General features: G+C 34.8%; 2 protein-coding genes across 2 annotated transcripts; both read right to left on the bottom strand.

Annotated features, from left to right (window-relative positions):
• Positions 1 to 3,487: 3,487 nt before the first annotated feature.
• LOC123224117 (UV-B-induced protein At3g17800, chloroplastic-like) lies at positions 3,488 to 6,907 on the bottom strand. The gene is made up of 2 exons (XM_044647651.1): positions 6,447 to 6,907; positions 3,488 to 4,671 (listed from the first exon to the last, which is right to left on the bottom strand). Exons 1-2 carry the CDS (start codon positions 6,806 to 6,808, stop codon positions 3,870 to 3,872), a joined length of 1,164 nt encoding a protein of 387 aa, XP_044503586.1. The 5' UTR covers positions 6,809 to 6,907; the 3' UTR covers positions 3,488 to 3,869.
• An 8,375-nt stretch (positions 6,908 to 15,282) lies between these two features.
• On the bottom strand, positions 15,283 to 17,299 carry LOC123223581 (probable glucan endo-1,3-beta-glucosidase A6). Its single transcript, XM_044646807.1, has 3 exons — positions 17,007 to 17,299; positions 15,600 to 16,898; positions 15,283 to 15,496 (listed from the first exon to the last, which is right to left on the bottom strand). Exons 1-3 carry the CDS (start codon positions 17,059 to 17,061, stop codon positions 15,459 to 15,461), a joined length of 1,392 nt encoding a protein of 463 aa, XP_044502742.1. The 5' UTR covers positions 17,062 to 17,299; the 3' UTR covers positions 15,283 to 15,458.
• Between the last annotated feature and the right edge of the window lie 1,135 nt (positions 17,300 to 18,434).

Raw genomic sequence — 18,434 nt, 5'->3', positions numbered from 1 at the left:
AAACCTTGGGTGGGAATGAGTCTTTTGGCCTTTTAGAATTGCTATTTCTCACCCAACGTTCGCTTGTCGGACACTTTTCCATAACTTTCATCCCAATTTCTTCCTTATAAAATAGCAGAAGAATAATTAATTATAAAAAAGAATACAATTGAAAAAAAAAATTTTAAATGATAACATTTAAAAAACAATTTTAAAATGGCCAACAGGTGAGTGACTGAGAGATACCGTTTGTCAATCGAACACTACAACCCAATTCATGTCTTCAAAACATTTTTTAACCCTGAAACAAGAGTGGGCCTGAAATAAAATTTCGTAATGCTAAAAACCATTTTACCAAGTCTAATCTGTTACTTTAAAAGAATCAGATTTGATCTCTTCAAATGAAGCCCAAGTGGATCTGCCCACGCTTTTGAAGGCTGGGCTCGTTTCATCAGATTGGTGATTGATAAGTGGCCACTATTTCAACCTTTTTTTCCTCACCACCCCACTCTTCCTTCCCCTCCATACCACACTACCACCACCTACACCAAATTGCCACTGCCTTTGTCATTAAAACCCTTGCTATGACCTGCACAACACCACCCTCACCCAAAATTTGACAACTTCAAATAGAGAAAATATGGACAAAAAAAAAGTGAGAGACGACCAGTGTTTGTGGGAGCGGTGGAGTGCAATGATTTAGGGATAGGACTTGATTGTGTTTGTGAGGGAGGGGTGAGCTTCTTGCGATTGTAGAGATTGTTTGAAGGCTTGTTACGACTCTTAAAATGGAACGGGATGAGAGTGGTAGTAGTTGGCAGGAAAGAGGAGGTTGGCGCGGTGCAGTGGGGTGGGTAAAAAACAAAATTTTTTTTCTTTTCCAAACTTTTATTGAAGTAATTTTATTTTTTTAATTAAAGATATTTTTACCTTGAGATCAAAGGTGAAAAAAAATGTCAAAATAAGCTTGTCAATGCGGTAAACATTGGATCTCCCATTCCTCAAATATTATATTACCAATTTGCAGGGAGAGTAGGTTTACAGGAGCATAAAAAAGCTTTACCATTTCTCTTGACAGATTGGTTGGTACGTATATGCACTGCACATATGTTTTTATTAATTAATCAGTATGCATGGTGGGTAGAGAGGGGCCAGTAATTACAAGAAAAGAATCAGACTTCTTTCTATCTCTAAGTAATCTTTGGGCAAAACTGTATATATAATTACATATTATGATACAATAAATAAAAATCAAGAAATTCACTATTACTTAAGCAAATATTTCTGTAATATATCCTAAAGCTTCGGTGCAGTTGTCTAACAAATCTATAACAATGGTAGAAATCATTTCTGCAACTCCCTCAATGATCTCTGAAACAAACTCCAACAATCCCTCAAAAGATTCCTTTGTTTTTCCTGCTAAATCTCCAATACCTGACCCCATGTTAACGACTGAGTCAACGATGGCATCCTTAAGAGCGTCAAGAGCAGAAGAAATAAGACCAGTTATTGCATCTATAACAATCTGCAGCAAGTATTCGAAACAGGCCCTGATGGCTTCGGCTATACATTGTAATGCACCCTGGATGGCTTCACCGGGCACTTTGAATGCATGGATGAAGAACAGAAGAATATAAGCGATCAAGCTGAAGATTAATCGAGTAACCAGGTTTGATATTGTGGAAATAAGAACGAATATGAATTTGAGAAGAGCAACTACCATTTTTGCTGCAAATGGTTTGTAACGGGGGTGCAAAGAGGAAGACTTAAGAAAGAAGGAAAACTTGTATGAAGAAACATTCAAATAGTTGATTCAATTTTGAATTGTATATGTAAAAAGAATCGTTGAATGTATAAAGAATCTAAGATGATGGGGTTAACGTGTGGAAAATTATCTGCAGAAGTTGTTGTCCTCACTCGAGGTAAACAACCTATGACACTTCTTAAATGAATCCTGGCAACTACTTCATAGTAAAATATAAATCATAATCAAGAATCAAGATGCAACATTATTAAACAATTGACAGGTTAGAAAATTAAAATATTATGTTGACCTTTGTGAATAATAAAACATAAGGCGGATTGTAGAGCTTATCTCAGTTTGGTGGCTGAGTTCTGCCTAAAGGAATAGTTGGGCACCACCAGTAGGGGTTGCTCAACACCAAAAATAAAATAAATTCATTTTATTATAATTTACAAGTTGGTGTGATGACGAGGCCACGCCGTCATTAAGAACTGTCAATGGTTCGTGTTGAGTTAACTAGAGTTGCGTTAAAACGATTTGCTGGTCAAAAACAAAATGCCAAGGATTCGGGATTGGGGTTTATATAGCCAATATATTCACGTTACGCTACCCACTGACCTATGAAGAAGGTAATATTCTGGAAGGGCCAAAGGACTATTTCCCACCTAGATTTTCATGCAAAGACAATACATACTTATGGAATTTTAAAAACTCAAATACTTACCTATAATTAACTGTTATTAAAATATTTTATTAGAATTAAGGATAAAATTGTTATTTCATTAATAATACTAAAAAATTTATAATTTTTCTTATTTTTTCAAATTTTAAAAACTCACATTTCACTCTCAACCTCAACTTTGAAAAGTAACTCCCCCCTAAATCTCTAACGTTTTATCCCTCCTTCAATGGTACCAACAGTGGTTACCACTATCTCTACTTTTAACTTGGCCATTTGCCAAGGAGAGAGATGAAGAATCTTGTCTCTATCAATGAAGATGAGACAAAATCGTCCCATCTCTTCATTGAGATTCATCTTTGTCTCTTCATCATCTCTTTTGTCTCTATCTTGTCTTCGTCAACAGAGATAAAGTTCTTTGTCTCGGTTGACTTCGTCTCCGTTCTTAACAGATGGTTGGATTAAAAGTGGAAACAATAACGGTCACCATCGCCATCACCAAAAAGGGGGAAAAAACCTTAAGAATCTTTTTTGGAGGGGCAGAGTTATTTTTCAAAGTTGAGATTAGAGGGTAAAATGTGAGTTTTCAAAATCTAAGGAAAAATGAAATAAAACTATATATTTTTTAATATTATTGATAAAATAACAACTTTACCATTAGTTATAATAAAAAATTATAACAATAGTTAATTTATAAATAGATATTTAGATTTTTAAAACTATGTATTTGTCTTTACATTAAAATTTGGGTGAAAAATAGTCCTCTGGCCTTTTGGAAGTTGCTTCATTAAAGAAGCAATAGTCTTGCGGCCTTTTGGAAGTTGTTTCATTGAGGAAGCAATTGTCACATTATGAAATTGCTTGCACGAGCTAGATTTCAATCCGAGAACATTAATTCACCTCTGAAACTTTTCTTAATATAAAAAATCGTTGCTTCAGAGAGCACTGCTAACCCGGCGAAAGAGCATCATGCCTATCACATTCACTGGTGCCAAATAAATCTGAAGTGACCACTAATAAAAGCCAACACAAATGCATGGCTCAGACAAGAATCAAACTGGCAAAACTCCGGAACCAGATAAAAATCCCCAAAATTGCACTTGGCATCAAATATATAGATGCAATAATTGATGACACTAATTTTACAAACAAATAACAGTGGAAACAGATTTTACAACTGTTATTATTTATTAAACATTACACACTATCAATAAAACTATATGCATAATTTTATAAACAAACAACGATGTATCACCATATGATTAGGTATTATTTTATCTTTAATTTTTAATTATCCAATCATATGATAACACATCATTATTTGTGTATATAATACTATTTATACACTATACAACCGGAAACTGGAGACCACTGGGTACTCACAAACAACCCAAGAACAGATTCCAACTCCTATCTACAAAAAACAGAACCCCGTCAACCTTCAGTTATACTTCTGTATCTCTATGATCAGTTTTCCTGTAGCTTATACACAGAGTTCACATATTCTTCCGTGTCCCAAAGAAATGAACCGAAGGCAATTGCCTCCAAAACTAACCTCTTCAGACTTGAAAAAGAAGTCAAAATCAACTCATCTGTCTCAAGCAAACCCTTCTTTCCATCCATAAAGAGTGCAAAGCTGTGCTTCTCGATTAAATTTACAGCTTCCTTAGATTTCACTTTTGCACATCTCTGCAATGTTTCTGGGTCAAAACCCATGACATAACACTTCAAGTTTTCTCGCTTTGATTCCAGTTTAGTTGAACCTTGACCCAAAGAAACAGATTGTATGTTGTTAACACAGCCAAAAATAAGATTTTTCATTACATATGGCCACATTTCTGGGAATTGCAGGGAGTTCCTATTACTAACATGAAGATCTTGATGTGCTAATGCCAGACTACATTCCAAGTGGTGCCTTAATGAAGCTGACTTAAGGAAGTAACCATATAAGATTGAAGCAGTATAAACACGGCCAAGGACAAGCCGTTGTATCTGAGTTGTTGCCCAATAGTCTGTAACACTGGAATTAGCTCTCAAGCCAATAACAGTAGAGATATGTTCCCTTATCATCTCCAAGACCTCCAAGCTATGAATGGACTCTAGCTCCCAAACCTTTGAAGGCCAAATTTCTAGTCTACCATTGTAGATGCATCTGGAGAGCTTCGGTACCAATGGAACTCTGATCTCACAGAACTTGTAAAATATTAGCATGTACATAACATCTTCAACAGCAGTTTGACACTCGTGTTCTTTCAACTGGGCAATCCTTCTGGCATCCAAAACACAAAGATTTGTTACAATAATTAACAACAGACACATACTTTCAAAATAAATTGTTTCAGGCCACCAAGGTGATTCAAGTTCTAATGTAGTTTTCATCTACCCTAATCTGTTAAAGCTTGCAAAGATGCAGCTAAGGTAACTATAACAGTAACATTTGTATTCACAGCACAATACTATCCATGCCAAGCATAGCTAGCATAGCTAAACATCCCTCAACTCCCTCATTGTAGCAATACCTCATTACCTTCATGATTCACAATTGATATAAATAAACAAAGATGTGTATTAACTATTAAGTTCAACTTAATGACAAGTAAACTTAAAAGACAGCCTAAAACGATTTTAGAAACTCAGGTTCACAGTACAAATAAGATGAAATAGTATGAAGTTAAAAAGGTTATAGAAGAATATCAATCTTGAGTTTCAAGTTATTGATAAGAACAGGAAAATAAATAAGTGGGTGTGTGGGTGTATTTATGCTCCAGGCAAATGGCAAAAGTGAATTTAGCATTAATACCTTACAAAATACATGTATGCTTTCGGCTCAACAAGAAAATCAGAAACCATACACCCTACACTTTTATGTCGTTCTAATCTATTAGTTTACTGCACCCAGGAAAACCAAATATCCTTGGTAATTTTAGGCACCTCAAACTCTCTGATGTCAAGCTTTCAAAAAAGACATATGAAAATGAGTTATACTAAAGCAGATAACACACTATTAATTGGTTAAAAAAGTGACAAAGGCTTGGTTTCTGGAAATTAAAAAAAATGTGGTTGTGGAGGAGACAAGTCATGGGAATAAAAATCACAGAATAATCATACAGTGGATTCCATTATAGCATGGGAGTAACATCTAAACATGTCTGAGAACAAGACGAAATTGATTCCATTCGCATATCTCATTGTCGAATTCAATTTCAAAACACTCATAGGAATTATTCAAAATCCAAGTGATTTCAATCAGATCAATTGATAGCTTCAAAAAACCATGCTAACCATATCATACATGATCTATCAAATCTGACCCATTATATAGCTGACTTAGATTTACTCCACTAAAAACATGAATGAGCTATTACTCGAGACCAGATATATGAGATCTAAAGAATCTATCCAAAGTCAAACCCTGATTTTAGAACCAGAAATTAACTTAATTTTCCTCTTTATTTTAAAATTTTGCAACCGTCAACACTATTGGGAGTTACAATTCTACATAAGTTTATATTCTGCATCACCTATGAGAATCTAGATTTCCCTTTAGGGTATTGAATCCTATATAATAAAGTATTGTTGGATGTTCATTCAACTGAAAAGCATGATTTTCCCGGAGACTGCTCAAAAAGGTGCATTTTCTAGCTCTCAAATAAATCACTGTTCTCTCAACGTCCTCAATTTTCAGAGAAAGGGATGAGACTGTACTGCATCTGAAGCGAATTACGCAGTTATGATAAGTTGTTAAATTAGTCCACTGTTCTATCCAAAAACCCCTAACCCTAATCAATTAAAATTATATAATAAAAAATAAATTCATCAGAAAATTAAAAACTCCACCAGCTTCTTAGTAATAAAATAAATCAAACTTACCGACACAACAATCATACTTACCAGGAATCACCACCATATGCGGAACCAGAACTACTCCGTACAACAACACCCAGTCACTCTAACAAGTGAAGTACACTAATCCAATTTCATCAGCGCCAAACACACAATCAATTACAATTGAACCAAGAAACACACGCACGAAAAACATAGTACCTATGAAGTGAAGCTTCATCGGAGCCAATGCTAAGGAACATCCGATTAACGGCCGCGTCACGATCATCAGCCAACTGTTTCAACTCATCAGACACCGCCACACTGAAGAACTGCCGTTGGTTCTGCAACACGCTGCTTAAAAACTTGCCGGCCGCCGAGTTCAGCTCGATCGGCGTGTTCAATGGGCTACTACTGAACTCGCAGTGACTTGGCCCCGCCGTCACAACAACGTGGCTTTGTCGGAGGAACCTCCGACCGGTGAAAATATTAGGAGGGAAAGAATGGGGGGCTTTAGATTTTACCACGAAAGGTAAAAACGGCAGCGTATTGGGGATTTTGTGAAGGGAAAGACTACAGTCCATCAACCGTGTATGGTTGCCCTAAAGAATTTTTCTTTTTATTTTTTTGAAATAATAGGATTAGATGGAGGAGTTTGAGTCAATATATCCGCCATTCGGATAAGATTTTATTTGGACTTAAGCAGCTGTCAAGGATTATAAAATTTTTGGGAGGCTTAATTTGGGTGGTTTGTGGCGTACGTATCTTCTAATGTCTACGAATCTTTCAGTTGCCACGTGGGGCAGTGATTGCATAGAGTGGGTGCAATATTATTTAAGATAACTTAAACTTTTGTGTCTTATCCAGATTCCAGGATGAGTAATTGCAAAATAAATAAAGTTATAGGACAATTACAATCATAGCCTTGACCATGAAATTAAATAAATTATTAAATAAAGTTTTTTTAAAAATTATCTAATATTTTAACAGAACTTTAACCGTGAGAAATATTTGTAAATTTCGCAGTTTGCATATGTACGTATGCCAATTGCAGAAATCCAAACGTTAGACGGCTTCTGTTGTCCCTATTTATCTAAAACTCTCTTTAATCCCGTGTGGATATATTTTTACTATCGTCAAAATCAACCGAATATTTATACTTATATTAACTTATAAATCAAATTCGTTAAATTCAAACTTATAAATCTAAAATCAAAACTTTTTTAAAAATCTTTAAACCTTAAATATTTATATTAACGTATATATTTAGCATAATATTGAAATTTTAATTTATTTTTAAAGTGGAAGATTAATTTACTGAATGTGAATAGATTTTGGCCGCAAATAGGGTTGAAAAGATTGAAGTGGATTTTTGGAAATGGGTGAGAATGACTAAAAATTCAGTTAAAATATTTATATACAGAGGTAATTTAGTTAAACAAGAATTAGATGATTACATTTACATCGGTATAAAAATGAAAATTATCTTTATTTGATGTAAAGCCTTAAAAATTTATCATATAAAAGGCCAAAAGGCTTGTTCCCGCCATGGTTATATATAATCATAAACTCTTACTTTCTAATTTTTCAAAAATAAAAAATTTCATCCATAAACAAAATTCTGTTAAAATTTTTAAATAAAGTTGAGAATAATATAATTATTTAAAAATAATTTTTAAAACTAAATTTTTATCGTATCCTCTCTTTTAGTTTGATAATCTAACATTTTTCCACCTAAAATTTGAAAAATAATAATTTCATCCATAGAGTTTTAAAATTATCACTAGAGACAGCAACCAACATGAGCATCTCTCCCTATTGACTTGTTCCCACCCACTAATTAAAGCGATTAACTCCAACAAAAACAAAATCATTTTTATCGAAGTGTCTTATATAAGACCTCAAATAAAGACAATGTCTTCGTCGGAGGATAACACTGTTATCAGTGGGTGGGAATAAGTCGACAAAAGAAGATAAACTAAGAGGGAGAGTCAACGCAATCGAAGACAATGAACTTTGTCGTCACTGACAATAGTTTCAAAATTCTAAGATTGAAAGTATCATGTTTCAAACTTTGAGTGAGAGAAATTGTTAATTTTCAAATCGAGGAAGGAAATATAACAACACTTTAGTTTTTCAATTTTTTTTATTAAATAACAATTTTACTTTTAATATTAATTAAGTTTTTTAACAAAATTTTGTTCATAAGAAAAATTTTAAGTATTTAAAAAGGCCAAACGACTATTTCCCACCCAAGGTTTGATGTTTTCTCAAATGTCCTCCTTTTAACTATAGAAACACCAAACACCCACCCATGACCGGTTAAATTTAACAGAACTCTAACGCCTGAAAATTTTATCTCTTTTTGCCCCCATAAACTTTAAAAACTAAAATTTTTCCTCAGTTTAAGTTTTAAAAAATGGCAGTTTCACCCTAGGGTTTGGTTTTGAAATCTCCGGCGACCTCTCCGGCTCCGTTGCCAACGACCTCTCCCTCCCAAAGCATTCTCTCCTTTCGACGATCCCTTTCCTCCCATTTGGAGGTCAGAGCGACGTCGGAGACGCCTAAGTCTTCCCCGACGAAGTTCTTTATCTCCGACGTCGATCCGGCCTCCAAATGGGAGGAAATGGATCACCAGAAGGAGAGAATGTTTCGGGAGGGAGAAGTCACCGGAGATTTTAAAACCAAACTTTAAGGTGAAACTGCCATTTTTTAAAACTTAGGTTGAAGAAAAATTTTAGTTTTCAAACTTTAGGAGGTAAAAATAGATTATATTTTAATTTATTTTTTAATATTATAGAGAAAATAACGATTTTACTCTTATCATCGTTAATTTTAATTGCTGATGGGTGGATGTTTGGTGTTTCCATAGTTAAAAGAGGGACATTTGAGAAAACATCAAACCTTGGGTGGGACATAGTCGTTTGGCCATTTAAAAATTACAAAATATGAATTTGAGATTACAATTGCACTTAGGTTAGAGCAACCCTATAGGCCTATATAAAATGGTAACGGTGCACGTGGGATCGGCAATACTAGTGGGCCCTAGCCCGGGTAATTTAATTGGGATGAATCACCATGCAAGCTGTAACATATTACCTTAATCATACTATAGTGGAGAAATTAGGGGTAGTTATGCGTCACTAAGAGATGAGGTCAGATTTGGGTTTAATCAATATGGAAGTAGAACTCATTTTATAATAAAGAAATTATTTATGTCTCTAAGAAATTAGGTAAGTTGTAACTTATTACTTAATCAATTTAGAGTAAAAAAATTAGATATTTATTATATATCATATGTTAGGGTAAGTCTTTTAAGATAAATAAATAAATATATATATATATATATATATATATATATATAATTACTGAAGGAAAATAACACAAATATTTTATAAAATTTAAAATTTTTTAAATATATTATTATTATGCCGATATTTTTATAGAATAGTAAATCAATTCACTTATTTTATATATATTATATCATATCATAATAATTTTAATATATTTTAAAATTAATATTTATTTTTTTCACATGTATCATATATTCAATACATATAGGTACTAATAACCATAAAAAAAAGTATAAAACTGAGTGGAAATCAGGTAATACAACGGACCTGCGGGTGAAACCATAACAAAGAGGACTTGCGGATTAACTCATAACAAAAAGGTTGGAACGTTACTGGCAGAGGCAGTAGAACCGAACGATTGGGCAATAGGACATTATTGGCAAAACAAATAAATGGTTGGAATGTTAGAACATTTCAAAAACAAACTGGCTAATTAAAGCCAACACCCAAAATCTATATAAACAATAATTAAATGTCGAAAGAACAAGGCAAAGGGTGAAGATGGCAATCATGGAAAGGAAGTCGGCTGTGTTGATATTGTGCGTAGTACTAATTTTGAGCACGGCAACGATTAAGCTTGTAGATGCTGGAGCTACTCCAAACAAGCCTTGCAAGACTGGATTTGAACCAGAATGCCCCCATAATCAACCGCCCAGAAGCCCCGGAGAAGCAAACGAATATCATCGTGGCTGCTTGAAGATTTTTCGTTGCCGCGGGGGTTGAAACAGTAGCCCCAGTTGTAAATTTAAATTTCTGCATAAGTTTACTAGAGGGAGAAAAGAAACTCTGCTCTCTGAAAGATTAAGCTTTTTCACATTTACTTAATTATTAACTAGGAAAATTCATTTGTTATATTATTATAAAGAGGTATTCTACATTATTCTAATCTAACGCCGCCTCTTTAGTGTTTTTTTTTTTTTTTTACCTTGGTGATTGATTATCTTTCTAAAAATTGTTGGGTAATATAATTCAAAAAATGATTGTTTGCTCGGTGATTAATTTTTTTTGTCAATAGATATAATTGTATTTTGATGAGCATAACTAAAATCTAAGATCTAAAACCGAACTAATTAACCATTAAACGATTTTCTTTTAACAAGTTATATAATTATACTTGATAAATAGACTAGTTGTTTTCATGTACTCATAGCTATTTGTCTAAAATATGGGTATAAGTTTAAGATTTTTAAAATCATGTTCGTTAAACTCATACCCACATAGAATGCATTCTTAATGTAAGGTTTAGGTGTCACGAGCTCAAGTTGAGAGCCGTAATAGGGCTTTGGACAGCTACGAGTGATGGAATGTTTAAAAGCGAGTGTGCGTGGTTATTGGGTTCGTGGATGCAATAGCTATAGTTAGGGGTGCTCTAACCACGGGGCGTGCATTGAAGAGAGGACTAAGCCAACCCTGTACAAATTGGTCGGGAGCTGGAGCCGCTCCCCTGATGGGTCCTAGGCAGGTTGAAACCAATGACCCTAAGTCAAAATGTAGGTGCATGTAAGGCTAATCTTCGAGATGACCCATCGAGGATGTCGCATAGGCAAATCAAGAAAATTTAGCATATGACACTTGGTATCAGAGCTAAACCATCGCTAATGTTGCGGTAGTAAAAAGAGATCCCTCCAAGTAAATTGCAGGCAGTGACAGATCAACCGTTCTGTGGGAGGCATGTATAAATCCTAGAGTTAAGAAGCAAATGCCAAAAATACATCATGTCATAGCAAGGGGGTGCACCAAGTGGAGGACAGGGGTCTTTCGAGGTGTCATGCGAAAAGTGACATGATGGGGTATGTCACGCTTGACAGGAGGTCAGACGTCCCTTTAGCCAATATGGGGGACACTCATTGCGTGGTCATTCGATGCGGCTAGTGGAGGACTAAGGGTATTTTGTGAGTTGAGCGGAGCACGAGGGCGTGCTCCATTTTGAGTGGGGGAGTTTGTCACGGGCTTAGGTTGGGAGCCATGACAGGACTTTGGGCAGCTACGAGTGATGGGATGTTTAAGAGCGAGTGTGCATGGTCAGTGGGCTCGTAGATGCAATATCTATGGTTGAGGGTGCTCCAGCCACGGGGCGTGCATTGAAGAAGGGACTAAGCTAATCCTGTACAAACTGGTTGGGAGCTGGAACTGCTCCCCTGATGAATCCAAGGTAGGACAAAACTAGTAACCCTAAGCCAAAATGTGGGTGCATATAAGACTGATCCTCGAGACGACCCATTGAGGATGCTACACAAGCAAGTTGGAAAAATTCAACCTATGACATTAGGTATACCAACCTGCTTTCTCCACTAATCAACACAGCTTTTCATCAATATATATATATATATATATTGTAATAACATTATATATATAAATAAATCTTATTAATTTATATATTATCTAATAGTATATTATCATCTTATTTTATATAAATAAATTAGTAAATTTTATTTTATTTTATTTTTCTTTTATATGACTTTTCATCCATCAATACTTGTTTAAAAATAAGAAAAACAACAAGGAAAGATAAAGAGGGTAGGGAAGAAAAACAAGAGGATATTTGTGTCACAGGTGATCTGTCGGTTTCGGATACAGGTCTATAATATTTATCTATATATACAATCTGTTTTCAACCAATACTCATTTTATTAATACCAGTTTGACCTAATTCATCCTTACAATCCTTGAAGCAATTATCCACAACTAGTTTCTTGCTATTATTTCATCCAACCCATGCTTTGTTTATTGCAAAATCAAAATTTGATTTGTTCGAGCTTGGTAGCGAGCAGCATAAAAGAGACGGCAAAAATAGTTAAGAAAAATTCTACCGAGTGCTCATTTCAAATAAGTTAAATTTTTCAAAAAAATTTTTTTTTTTGAAAAAGTACAAGAAAATAACAAATTCTTACTGTATTATAAAATATTAAATAATTCTAATAAAATATCAATATAATTTTAATGTTATTTTTAATAAAGATAGTTTAAGTGATAAAAAAAAAATTTTATATATAAAAAAATATAGATATAAATTTCTTCTAATTATATATTTCGATGATTATAAAATTTATTTAATGTGATTGATTCGATCCTAAATATTATTATTACATCCGTCACAACAAATTTTATTGTATAACGTATCAATCCCAACAGCCATACAAATAATACGAAAATTAGGGGATATATATGTTAATAAAATGGACCTGTGGATGAAAAACATTACAGAAAGGTCGGAACATCATTGGCAGAACAGAAGATTAGACAACGGAACATTGATGGCAAAACAAATAAATAGCTGGAAGGTTTGAATATTTCAAAAACAAACTAACTAATTAAAGCTTACACTCAAAATCTATATAAACAACAATTATAGGTCGAAAGAACAAGGCAAAGAGTGAATGAAGCATGGCAATCTTGGAAAGGAAGTCGGTTGTGTTGATATTGTGCGTGGTACTAATTTTGAGCATGGCGACGGTTAAGCTTGTAGATGGTGGAGCTACTCCAAATAACCCTTGCAAGACTGGATCTGAACCAGAATGCCGCCGTAATTCACCGCTCAGAAAACCTGCAGAAGCTAACACATACGATCGTGGCTGCTTGAAGATTAATCGTTGCCGCGGGGCTCATTAGCCCCGGCCTGGGCTTAAATTTAAATTTCTGCTAATGTTTATCATTGGGAGAAAAGAAACCCTGCCTCTCTGGTACGGTGTCTGAAAAAAAAATAAATTGCTTTTTCCACATTTACATAATTATTACCAAGGCACCCCAAGGAATTAAGTGTCTGAATAAATTATTTGTTAATTGTTATATTATTATAAAAGGATATTCTTTTGCTGCCTCTTAAATTTACCTTAAATATATATTCCGAAATAATAATTTAAAGTAAAAATTTTGATATTTTGGCATAGTAAAAAATATATCAGAATGTTTATCATATATTTTCCGTAATGACACATAATCAACTAACTTCTACGATGTCCATTATGATATCAAAATAAGTTTTTAGTAAAGACAAATGTGCATGAAAGATTGAGTGATAATAAACTTCAAATTACATAACCGTGTGGCCAATGATATATTTGAAAACTTAAAAATTTAGATGTTAAGAATGAATAAACAAATTGGATGAAAATTTTTTGTAGAATTTATTTTATATTGTATATTCATTTGAGTTTTATTTCTTTATAACGTAACTACGGTTTTCCTCCATCATAAATTAAGTTATATCAATAAAATTATAAAAGAATAATCCTCTTTTCGATTAAGTAGAAATTATTCTAAAAATTAGTGCATTATACACACCCGTAGGGCTTGTCCTATGGCCCGCTAAACTTGCAGGCCTGACTGAATTCACTTTTTTCGAATCGGCCCATGCCCAATTACCCAGCTAGATCTCTTCGACACCTCTCTGAATGAATACTAATAACCATTAAAAATAATGCAAAAATGAGTGGCGATGAGTTAATAAAACAGACCTGCAGATGAATCCATAACAAGAAGGTTGGAACATTACTGGCAACAAAACAAAACAATTATATAATAGAACATTAATGGCAACACAAGTAGATAGTTAGAATGTTAGAATATTTCAAAAACAAACTGGCTAAATGAGGCTAACACTCAAAATGTATATAAACAATGATTATATGTCCAAAGAACAAGGCAAAGAGTGAAGCACGGCAATCTTGGAAAGGAAGTCGACTGTGTTGATATTGTTTATAGTAGTAATTTTGAGCATAACAGCGGTTAAGCTTGTAGATGGTGCAGCTACTCCAAACAACCCTTGCAAGACTGGATTTGAACCAGAATGCCCCCATAATCAACCGCCCAGAAACCCTGGAGAAGCTAACAAATATAGTCGTGGCTGCTCGCCAATTTTTCGTTGCCGCGGGGGTCAAACCAGTAGCCCCAGGTCTAAATTTAAATTTCTACCTAATGTTTAATAAAGAGAGAACAGAAACTGTGCTCTTATATTATTATAAAGGGATATTCTATTATTCCAACGTCGCCTTTTTAGTTTTTTATTTTATTTTTACCTTGGTGATTGATTAATTTCTAAAAATCGTTGGGTAATATGATTCAAAAATAAAAGATTGTTTGCTGGGTGATTACTTTTTCTCTCAAAAGATTAAGCATACTTAAAATTTAAGAACTAAAACCGAACTAATTAACCAGTAAACAACTTGTAAATATTTATTTTTTGTTAAAACAACACTTAAGGGTAATTCCTACGTCTTAACAACTCAAGCTACATGATAAATGGGCAGGTTGCTTGTGAGTACTCATGGATATTCATCCAAAATACGGGTACGGTTTTAGGTTTTTAATATGGGTTGCTCGTAGCTCTACATATTTCTCCAAGTAAAGGCAGATGGATAGATTGCCTCTCGTAAGTCATAAGCTGAGCTATAAAACTTTCAATTCATCAATATGATCCAAAAAGGACAAATCAGGTTGATGATTTGTTGGGGTCTAATGATGCCATGTGAAATTCTTTTCAAGACGCATCATCATTTATCACCCAAATACTTGAATAGAAGCATTTTGGGGGGTCCATGTGAGTGGTGACTCTTCGCTTTCAAAAAACAGGGAATGGACAGAACCAGCTGGTGCTGCACTGGTTCACCATTACCATAAAAAGCCCGTAAAAGTTGAGGACCCCATTGTTCCAATGGACCGTTGGCATTGGGCAAGATTCATAAAGTAAAACAATGACTTCTCAACAATAGCCGTTGTAACCCCGAAGTATTGCATAAAACATGCCAAAAATAGTACCAGTTTTCAATAATCATTTAAACAAATAGTTACCTTCCAAGCAGGACGTTTTGCCTAACAAAAAATGGAACCTAAATTATGTGGAAAAGAATAGAAAATGGCACCCATATCGTGAATGATGCTATCCTCAAACAGTGACACTTGGGACCTTGCAAGATCCATGACCTGAAATAATATAAAGGTAGACCATATTATTAGACATTCAAGTCGAATAAATTTTATAATTAACTTATAAATATCTCATAAATAATTAAATCCAACGACTCACTTGGATCCTTAATTGTCTGGGTAGCGAGCCCATTGAAGTAACAAGATCCACCGGAGCGTTTAAACTGGGCCCAATACGAGCTAAATGCATAGCTGGCATGCCATTCCAACGAATCGGGTTTAGAGCAGGTCTTCCCGGGCTGGAGCGGGTCACAAGTTTTATTTCCCTGAGAACATGCGTATGATAGAGCCGACTCCAACTTCTTAGTATTAGCTCTTTCAGCTGCTACACACCAAATCTTCCCTTTATACGGCTCATTGTTAGTCGGCTTAGGTAACGGCTTGTACACTTTTGTCGGCGTTTCTCCACTCAAATCAATCTCATACACGTTTGTTCTGTTTGGATATAACAACCCGAAATGCCTCTCCGTACCCGGACCCGGTTTCTGATTCTCGTTGTACAGAGAAAAGATGAAAGAAGGTATTGACCAACCGGGTCGAGCCGGGGTTCCAATCGGTGGCCTGGCGGTTAGTTTTTTGACGATATTCCGACTGTAAGTGGCAGCATTGTAAATATTGGCTCCGATCTGGTCATAATCTCCACCATTGGGCCAACCCGTTTCAGCAATCCAAATACGGATATCCGGGTATCCAAGTCTTTTCATAGCGAATATAAGAGCATCTACCATTTGATCAAAAAGGCTAGTGTAGGTCAAGTTGCTGACTGGATCGGTATAGGTAAAATCTGTAACCTGAAGAAGTGCGTAATCGAGATTAATGTTTTTCGGATCCGAAATCCAAGCAAAATACGTGTAAACGTCAACGAAAAAGTACGATTTCGTCCGGTTCAAGAATTGCAGCAGCGGTTTCATGATAGAATCCGAAATATCGGATCGGAAGGTTCCGTTTGAGGGTGGAAACGAAGATTGCAGGACATCCATGGCTAAGGGAGTCCCTACTTTAATCTTTGAGGCTCCAAGGGTTTTTAAGGAATATCTAATTTTTTGCATCGCAGGCACGAGGCTTGCCCAGGTCAAGTTATCGGGGGAGCTAAGGACTTCGTTTCCGATAAGGAGGTATCGGATTTTGGTGTCGGGGTAATAAGGGAGGACATATTTTTTAACCCATTTGTCGGCAAGAGTTTGGCTTGAAGAAATGTTGACGATGAGATTATTGGGGAGCATGATCGAAGCTTGAATGTCTGTGTTCTTGAGGGCTTTGAGAATCTCTGGATTCGCATCGTAGATTTTGACACGTGTGGCTTTCAGGGACTGAATGAGCTTCACCGAGTCTGATGGAGATGGAAGGTTGTTCCCAAGTTGACCATAGCATATCCCGACTTGGCTCGAGATCTTAGCACCTGATTGAACGAAAAGTACATAAGCTTAGAACAAAAATGCTGAAAAATAACCAATGAGGAAAACACTTATCAACTACATTGGTCAGGTTTGTAGAAGAGAAAACTTACTAGAAAGAGAAGACAAGAGAACGAAGGCGAAGAAGAAGAGATGAGTAAGACCCATCTTCTCTATTGGCGTTAAGTCTAGCTTAAGCTTACTTTAGTGGTTGTGCAGACAAGCTGTGCCTCTGAGTAAGAAGAGCGTTGATAAAAAAATTGAAGGATTGTTGAACCCAAAAAGCGCTTTAATCATAGACTGTCAGTGCAGTCGAAGAGTGTGTGTAGTGTGAGTACCAGACCGCATGGGTGAGCCCATTTGTAGAGAAGGAAAAGTCGAAAAGATAAATGAGAGAAAAATGGTGGGGTCTTTTATGGATCAGAGTTCGGAGTGGCGGGCTGCGATTTGATTGATTTCTAGAAGGACAGATAAAAGGCTAGATGCCAAAACGTGCAATTAGCCGTTCCGGGGCTTGATGGTTAAGCGGTGTTGCTGTCGTTTCGGCTCATTCACATTGCATCTTGGGACGATAAAATGTGAAAAAGCTAAATCATATTTGCCACTTGCTTTTACCAACCCCAACATCACCTAGGGATGTTAATGGGGAAGAATAGAGGGAAGAGCTCAATTCCCATCTTTATCTCTGTAGAAGATATCAATTTACATTCTGATAACTCATCTCTATTATAGGGATAAAAATAACTTTACAGATTTTTCATTAAAATAATTTTTTCTCTATCGTCATTGAAAAAAAGTTCTTCCCCATATCCACAAGAAAAAATCTCTTATTTATACTCTTTAAATACAATATAAATATATTAAATAATAAAATTAAGTAAAATTAAAATCAATTTACTATTTCAAATATAATATATTAACCACTTTAATATGCACAACAAAAATTTAAATAAATTTAAAAAATATAAATAATCTAAAATTATAAAGATACATTAATATTTTAAGTAAATATATTAATATAAAATAATGAGGGCAAAGACGGAAGCGGATGGGAAAGGGGCAAGGTGGGGAAGAGACACATGTATCATCGACCTCGGTCTGTCTCTAATTGTGGAGATTTTTTTTATCTCCGTCTTTGTCCATTTTCTTGTTTTTGTCGAAAAATTCTCTCCTCGTTAAGATAGGAGAAGGTTGGGGTACCTAAAATCGAATTGAAATTGTCATCTCTATCATCTATCTGTCTATTGCTTGAATCAACTAGTAAAATTCATTTCAAATGGGTAATATTTTATGGACAAGTAAATTGTCCAAATTATTGATAAACTATAAGATATATGAATTTTTAAAAGTGCATCACTACTAACATCTCTTCTCACAAAAAAAACATAAACAACTTATGAAAAAAAATTTATTTGATGTCGCAATTATGTATGGTTATGTATTATTTTAGGAAACATTATTTGGTATTCAGGTTAATGATCTATTGTCACAACTATGTTATAAAAATATGCATAGTTATATTACCTATTAAATATTATCAT

Source organism: Mangifera indica, chromosome 8, assembly GCF_011075055.1.
Source record: "Mangifera indica cultivar Alphonso chromosome 8, CATAS_Mindica_2.1, whole genome shotgun sequence".
In the NCBI taxonomy this organism is placed as follows: Eukaryota; Viridiplantae; Streptophyta; class Magnoliopsida; order Sapindales; family Anacardiaceae; genus Mangifera; species Mangifera indica.
The sequence above is the reverse complement of the archived record's forward strand: the minus strand, read 5'-3'. Positions and strand labels throughout refer to the sequence as shown.

Coding starts and splice junctions, on each gene's coding strand:
- LOC123224117 (XM_044647651.1), bottom strand. CDS start 6,808: ATGGACTGTAGTCTTTCCCTTCACAAAATCCCCAATACGCTGCCGTTT. Junction 4,672..6,446: donor GATGAAGCTTCACTTCATAG/GTACTATGTTTT, acceptor TTTGGATGCCAG/AAGGATTGCCCAGTTGAAAG.
- LOC123223581 (XM_044646807.1), bottom strand. CDS start 17,061: ATGGGTCTTACTCATCTCTTCTTCTTCGCCTTCGTTCTCTTGTCTTCT. Junction 16,899..17,006: donor TCTCTTGTCTTCTCTTTCTA/GTAAGTTTTCTC, acceptor TCGTTCAATCAG/GTGCTAAGATCTCGAGCCAA. Junction 15,497..15,599: donor CCAGACAATTAAGGATCCAA/GTGAGTCGTTGG, acceptor ATATTATTTCAG/GTCATGGATCTTGCAAGGTC.